Source organism: Brachyhypopomus gauderio, unplaced genomic scaffold (genome assembly GCF_052324685.1).
Source record: "Brachyhypopomus gauderio isolate BG-103 unplaced genomic scaffold, BGAUD_0.2 sc50, whole genome shotgun sequence".
Lineage (NCBI taxonomy): Eukaryota > Metazoa > Chordata > Actinopteri > Gymnotiformes > Hypopomidae > Brachyhypopomus > Brachyhypopomus gauderio.
In genome coordinates, this window is record NW_027506875.1 from 2,006,320 (window position 1) to 2,013,996 (window position 7,677).

The following is a 7,677-nucleotide window of genomic DNA, read 5'->3' on the forward strand; positions in this document are numbered from 1 at the left end:
CTCCACTTTTTTTGTGGAAACGGCAGGCAATTGGCCAAGCTGTATTGCGTTCTATTTTGGTGCTATTTTGTGATAATTTAATAATTGGTTATAATAAAAGTTTCATTTATAAAGCATTGTTATGCAGCATTTTTACTCATCACAATTGCTTAACAATGTCAGTAATGAAACCAAATGTTATAAAATTAGGTTTAAGCTATTAATTAATGAATAATGTAAAAATATATATGGGGAGCTGTTTGGGAGCCGAAAAGAGCCGGCTCTCCACAGTAAGAAGAGCCATTAGAGCCGCATCTCAAAATAGAGCCGAAAATCCCATCACTACAGGACTGAAGCAGGTCTGAGGCGGGACATACTGCTAACATCCTGGTGCCACATACCACAGGAGCCCTTCAGAAGTCGTGTGGAGTTCACGACGCTCATGCTATAAAGTTTACTTTGATAAGTCAACAACCGGCCAAGGAATCAGTCAATCAATAAATACATGTTTTAAGCGTGTCCTGTCTGTAGACCGTACATGGCCTGAGCAGTGCTGGTGAAACGCGCGTCACCGATGATACACCACGGGGCTCCTGACGGCTCGTGCGCTGGGTTCAGTGGGTGGGACCAGCACGCGCCTTTGGAACTTAACGATTTTAACCGGACGACAAAAAAACCCACAAAGTAAAAGACATCAGTGAACATCGACACGTGTAGAATGATCCAGTTTAACCAATCTGCAATCGGCTATGTGAACTGAAGACGAATCGCTGAGCAAAGAAAGCGCGATTCACTTTGGCAGCGAGTGTTTGGAGTGGAGCAGAGTTTAGATGTTTGTGTGGAGCAGAGTTTAAATGTTTGTGTGGAGCAGAGTTTAGATGTTTGTGTGGAGCAGAGTCTAGATGTTTGTGTGGAGCAGAGTTTAAATGTTTGTGTGGAGCAGAGTCTAGATGTTTGTGTGGAGCAGAGTTTAAATGTTTGTGTGGAGCAGAGTTTAAATGTTTGTGTGGAGCAGAGTTTAAATGTTTGTGTGGAGCAGAGTTTAAATGTTTGTGTGGAGCAGAGTCTAGATGTTTGTGTGGAGCAGAGTCTAGATGTTTGTGTGGAGCAGAGTTTAGATGTTTGTGTGGAGCAGAGTCTAGATGTTTGGACCTCGCCTGGAATGTTTGAATACGCGTCGATGAAAACCAGAAGGTGCAGTTACGCCTTTCTATATACACATATGACATCGTTAATATAAAAGAATCTCTAAAATCTCTGCAAAGTTTTGACGATGTATGTTTCAACCGCGCTGTTAGTGGTCTGCCTGCTACGTTTTGGTTACACATCTTGGGACTGGGCGAGACACAACCGAGTGGAAAGTGAAGCGCTTCAGTTCAGAGGCGCGCCAGCATTTAAGCCCCGGCAGCCTCCGCATATCATCTTCATCCTGACGGACGACCAGGGCTTCAACGACATCGGTTACCACAACACGGACATCCGCACCCCGACACTCGACAAACTCGCAGCGGAAGGTGTGCGACTGGAGAATTATTATGTCCAGCCACTATGTACGCCGTCACGCAGCCAGCTCATTACGGGCAGGTACGCACATGCTTTACTTCTTTACCTTTGTATTCTGCAGTATAATAATATCAGTATTTCTTTATATATATGTGGAGACACAGAACAGTGTTGGAGTTCTGATAGAAATCTCACTGTGTCTCATCGAAAGCTCGTAGGACTGTTACATATACAAGATGAGCCCATGCCGAACTACTGTTATGCCTTGAAAAGTATAAAAAGTGAAACGACTGTAATGTAACGCAAAGACGCACACGGGCTTGTGTATATTTCTTATTTTTTTGTTTGGTAATATTAATTTACTAAGTTTTTACTTAGTACATTTACTAAGTATATGGAGTGTTAATTGTTTCATTTATATATTGATATACTGAACCTTTCTTAAATTCCTCATGATGTATCATCACGGACGTAGTTTTGGGGGGGGACGGGGGGGACATGTCCCCCCCACTTTTTCAAAAGCCGGTTTTGGTCCCCCCCAGTTTTTACAGTTAAAACCAAATATTTAAGTAGCGACGAAGTCATGTCCCCCCCACTTTTTAACGGTTAAAAAACCAATATCCAAATAGCGACAAATCTAGCACTAGGATCATGCAGCACCACCCCCCCCCCCCCCCGCTCAACAGTTCGCCACCCCAGGTTGTGTCCCCCCCACTTATGAAATCAAAACTACGTCCATGTGTATCATGACTGTAATCCTAAAACTGCAGATGTCATGTTCTGTAGTGAGATGTTTCACAAAACATCCTCTCTCTCTCTCTCTCTCTCTCCAGTTATGTATACTGATATTGAGAACCAATCAGTAAATCCATTTGTCAAAGGAAAACAATCAGAATAAAGCTGGCGGAGCAGCTGTTTGCAGAGTGGAGCGAGGGATGTGATGTTTGTGCGAGTGTCTCAATGTTCAAGCGTTTGTTTGTTTGTTTGTTTGTTTGTGCAGGTATCAGATTCATACCGGCCTCCAGCACTCTATCATCAGGCCTCGCCAGCCCAGCTGTTTGCCCCGGGGGCTGGTGACTCTGCCCCAGCGGCTGCAGGAGGCAGGTTACTCCACCCACATGGTGGGCAAGTGGCACCTGGGCTTCTACCAGAGGCACTGCCTGCCCACACGCCGGGGCTTCCACACCTACTTTGGGTCCCTGACGGGCAGCGTGGACTACTACACCTACGGCTCCTGCGACGGCAAGTCTCTCTGCGGCTACGACCTCCACGACGGGGAGTCGGTGGCGTGGGGTAGGGGAGGCAAGTACTCCACCCACCTCTACACCCAGAGGGTGCGCAACATCCTGGCAGCGCACCAGCCCGCCCAGCAGCCCCTCTTCATCTTCGTGTCGCTGCAGGCGGTCCACACTCCCCTGAAGCCCCCGAAGTCCTACATCTACCCGTACCACACCATGCCCAACGTGCTGCGTCGGAAGTATGCCGCCATGGTCTCCATCGTGGACGAGGCGGTGCACAACATCACCTACGCCCTCCGCAGGTACGGCTACTACCGCAACAGCGTCATCGTCTTCTCCACGGACAACGGCGCTCAGCCCTTCACCGGGGGCAGCAACTGGCCGCTTCGGGGGCGCAAGGGTACGTACTGGGAGGGCGGAGTCAGGGGCGTGGCCTTCGTACACAGCCCCTTGCTGCGACACAAGCGGAGGGTCAGCAGGGCTCTCCTGCACATCACGGACTGGTACCCCACGCTGGTGCGCCTGGCTGGTGGGAACGTGTCCCGGGACCAGGGTCTGGACGGGTACGACGTCTGGCCCGTGCTCAGCGAGGGTCGGGCGTCTCCCAGACTGGAGATCTTGCACAACATCGACCCACTCCACCGGCGAGGCCTGGGGTCCTGGCAGGCCGGTCGGGGCTTGTGGGATACGGCCGTGCAGGCAGCCATCCGCGTGGGCGACTGGAAGCTCCTGACTGGTGACCCTGGACATGGGGACTGGATCCCGCCGCAGGTCCTCACCAACTTCCCAGGAACCTGGTGGAACCTGGAGCGAGGGACGGGAGAAGGGACCAAGTCGGTTTGGCTGTACAACATCACGGCGGACCCGTGCGAGCGGACGGATCTGGCTACGAAGAGGCCCGAGGTGGTGGCGGAGCTGCTGGCACGGCTGATGCACTACAACCGCACGGCCGTCCCCGTGCACTACCCGCCCGATGACCCTCGTGCCAACCCAGACGTGAACGGCGGGGCGTGGGTCCCGTGGGCGGAGGACGAGGAGCAGCAGAGCCGCTGGACGGGCGTCTACTATAAACGGGGGAGAAACCGCAAAAGAAAAAAGTGCAGATTCTGCAGAATGAAAACATTCTTTAAGAAGCTCAATTCAAACATCATGTCAAGCAGAATATAAGACACTGTTAATCGCTTCCATCACACACGTATGATCTTTTATCTGAGCCTTTACCTCATTGCAGGAGTAGAGGAGGTGTGATTTTAAAACTTTGTCTTTGTGGCTGTACACCAGGTGTAAAGTCCAGGAATGCTTTAGTAAATGTTTTGCTTATGAAGTCTGAGTTGTTACCTGACCTGCTCAGAGAGTGTTATATATGACCAGAGACGGAGCTCAACAGGGAGTTCTTTGATGCATGACTTGTGAATTTAGAGCCAGTGTGTTAGTATGACATGACTGTGTGACAGTGTGATGGTGTAACTGTGTGACAGTGTGATGGTGTAACTGTGTGACTGTGTGACTGTGATGGTGTGACTGTGATGGTGTGACAGTGCAACTGTTACTGTGTCAGTGATGTCACAGTGTGACAATATGACTGTGAATGCCTTTGCCCTTTACTTTCACACTCCAGCTTGATGGACAAAGTATTTACAGTTGCACCTTTCACCTCAAATTTTGTTTATTGGTGTGACGTCACTTTTGCCGGAGTGGCTAATCGGGAGGATTCCCGATGGGCCGGCTCATGTCAATTTCTAGTTTGGGCCGATTGGGAGGCGAAAATAATTTTGGGCCGGATTTGGGCATGAAACTCCCGGACTGAAAAAGTGGCCCACTCCGGCCCTGGACGTCACCATCAAAGACCCGGCGTTTCTACAAGACCACATGCTTCCAGTATTTCACAGTCACAGCTGTATGAGCACCAGAGACACCAGGTTCCTCCAGGTTCCTCTGCGTTTAGGTTGAGCACACAGAGGTTCCTCCTACTTCTCAGTGAGGTGTGACTGGATGGCAACATACAGCACGAGTGGTTAATTCTCCACATCTGGACAACTCTGAATGTCACACAGGCAGGACAAGACCGGAAACTAGACAACAGCATGTCAGCAGTCTTCACTGAAGCACAAAGCAAATGTGACCATGTCCCCCAGCCTGTACAAATTCAGTAGCACCACACAGTTCAGTAGTGCAGTCACTGGCTCACAGTGGTACGTTTATACCTCTTGATTACTTTTGTACGATTAAATTAAATTGTAAGGGAAAACCTGCATTATGAGTTGGTTTAATTTTCTTTTAAATAGAAGTCCTATTAATCTGTCCAAGGACTGATCTGTCCCTCCCTGAGGTCACAGGTGTATGCTGTTAGTGTGTGTGTTTAAGCACAGGTCACTTCACTTATACTGACCAGTGGTCAGTGTTCTCACGACGTGTCTCTGTGCTGGTGTGCAGAACAAGCCCAGTGTGGTGCTGCCATAGTGTGACACGACTGAACTTAGAGTCCCATGAAGAAATGACAACGCAGAATGTTGACATGAAGATGATTGTTTATGGATGCATTGCTGATGTTTATTTACAAGCAATAATCATCTGTGAAACAGGACAGAAGCAGGACAGAAACAGGACAGAAACAGGACTCCAGACATGCCCTCAGCACCCTCAGCAAATTATAGCATGTCTGATAAAATCTCCTTTACGACCCTCAAAAGGTTTATTCTGTTTTTCCATCTGTCCTGTTTAGAGATCTTTTTCATTGTCATGTTCATCAATGTTGGTCAGTTCTGACTATGAAGCACATATGATGGTTGTGTTATGCTGTTCTACTTCTTTATTTGTGGCCAACACATGAAGCACATCCTTTGGACAGTCTGCAGGTTGAGTCACAGCCTGAGTTAGTAATGCTCTGTCTCCTTCACAGAGACCCTTGCCTCCTTGTTCCCTTGCTGTTCAGTCTAAGTGTGTCTAGGGGTTCTGCAAATGCAAATCCTCGTTTTGGTGCATGATCTCTGGCCAGAAGTCAAGTACTGGTCCTCAAACTGACAGAGAGGTTTGGCTTTACCTGGTGGTGGCAACTGGTAGAAGTGCTGAAACAGACGCGGAACAGACGTGAAACAGGTGAAACAGACGTGAAACAGACATGCCTCCACAAGGGACTTTGCTGCCTTTGGTATCTTGCATTTTCCACTTAATATAAGCAAAGAGTGGCTTTGACACCATGGACACCTCATCAATAATAATTATTTCAGCATTCGACAGTGTTGACATCACCATCATTTTGTCCCTGGTATGGGGGGGTTTAAGTCTTCTTAGATTAGATTAGATTAGATTAGAGTTTTGTGTGAAATGTTGAAGGCTGCTGTGCCAGTAAATGCTGAGAATAAAATGGTTGGCATGGAAACGTCCCTCTCCTCTGAAATCCTGAGATGTTTGTGTGTATTTTTGTTGCCTCCAAGTAGATCCATTTAATGAGGTGTGAGGCGTGACTCCTCCTTTAATGAGGTGTGAGGCGTGACTCCTCCTTTAATGAGGTGTGAGGCGTGTGAGGCGTGACTCCTCCTTTAATGAGGTGTGAGGCGTGACTCCTCCTTTAATGAGGTGTGAGGCGTGTGAGGTGTGACTCCTCCTTTAATGAGGTGTGAGGCGTGACTCCTCCTTTAATGAGGTGTGAGGCGTGACTCCTCCTTTAATGAGGTGTGATTTACCTGCGCCAGCCCCACCAGTCACAGACAGAAAGAGTTGTTCAGGATTTTGTCCCCACTTGTCTTACACACCAGTTACTCACTGTATAGAAAATGAATGCCTGAGTTTGATTCAGATTCAGGTACACCTGTCTCAGCACTACAGGGCCTTCAAACTGCTGATGTGCTACATTCCTTTTTGGGACTTTTGCTGTATTCAGGAACATCATCTTCACTCGGTTCCTCTGGGGTTCTTCCCTCACGCTCTGAAATGCACTCCAGCCGAATTCCAGTTCCAGCAGGAATCTTTCCAGATCCACAAGCGCAGAAAGCAGAAAGATTGGTATGACGCCATCAGCATCAAACTTTATAATGGTAGGCTATGTGTAATTATATCTCTGGAGAGCAGTCAGTATGCACGTTATGTGTGTTCTGAGACAACGTGGTTTGACAGGTGTCGTGTAAACGTGTGAACAATGCCAGGCTGGTGGCACAAAGCCGATGACTTCCAGTGGTGGTTGATGCTACGGCTTTTAATTCAATGTTGACTGTCACCAGATTCTTGTATATTTTCACTATTGGTTACAGGTTAAGCAAAATAGCTCATAATTAGGCTACAAATCGAAACCAATACAAGGTTACTTTTATCGTGTCCAAGCTAATAGTTTACAGCTAACTAGCATAACAAACGAAAGTTATAAACTATCTTCATTTGCACAAATCCTATAAATTCCAAGCCCCTCACACGCAGTGGTTTAAATACACAAGTGGCGTGGATAACATGGACATTCACAGATTAGCAATCTGCAATAAATCCTTCTAATTTACAGTGCTGTTGTTAACTGTCTACCACTGTTTCCTAAACCTCCTATAATGTAAATTTGATGTTATCGCCCAACAGTGTTCTGCACTAGTCCTTCAGAGCTGGCTAGCTGCTGTTGGCTAGTATCTTTCACACAACATCATTTACAAACAAAAATTTTGAACTATCTTCATTTCAACAAATGCAACAAACGATCATTCGGGGCTCGCGATGATTTAAGTGAGTGGCCGATATGCACAGTCACCCAAAAGTGTCTTTAGATGCCCGTCAGCAAAGGCAGGTGGCATTTCTGGACAGCAGATGCCGTAGTCAAGTAGCACTGGCCACACTAACTGCCCCGATTATGTAGCATTTCTGGGTGGCACAGAGGTCACTTCATGCTGCCACAGGCCAAACAGGAACCATTAGAGGAAACTGGGCAAAAATACACCCCTCCCAATTACCTCAGAGATGTTTTGTGATTGGACACATATGA

At 47.6% G+C, this 7,677-nt stretch overlaps 1 protein-coding gene across 1 annotated transcript; it reads left to right on the forward strand.

Moving 5' to 3' along the window:
- The first annotated feature begins 221 nt into the window (after nt 1–221).
- Nucleotides 222–4,972, forward strand: arsib (arylsulfatase family, member Ib). Its single transcript, XM_076986963.1, has 2 exons — nt 222–1,563; nt 2,483–4,972. Exons 1-2 carry the CDS (start codon nt 1,253–1,255, stop codon nt 3,885–3,887), a joined length of 1,716 nt encoding a protein of 571 aa, XP_076843078.1. The 5' UTR covers nt 222–1,252; the 3' UTR covers nt 3,888–4,972.
- Nucleotides 4,973–7,677: the final 2,705 nt, after the last annotated feature.

What these genes read in the sequence shown, in the direction of transcription:
- arsib (XM_076986963.1), top strand. Translation starts at nt 1,253, where the DNA reads ATGTATGTTTCAACCGCGCTGTTAGTGGTCTGCCTGCTACGTTTTGGT. An exon ending in AGCCAGCTCATTACGGGCAG is followed by an intron (nt 1,564 to 2,482) that starts GTACGCACATGC and finishes TTGTTTGTGCAG; the next exon opens with GTATCAGATTCATACCGGCC.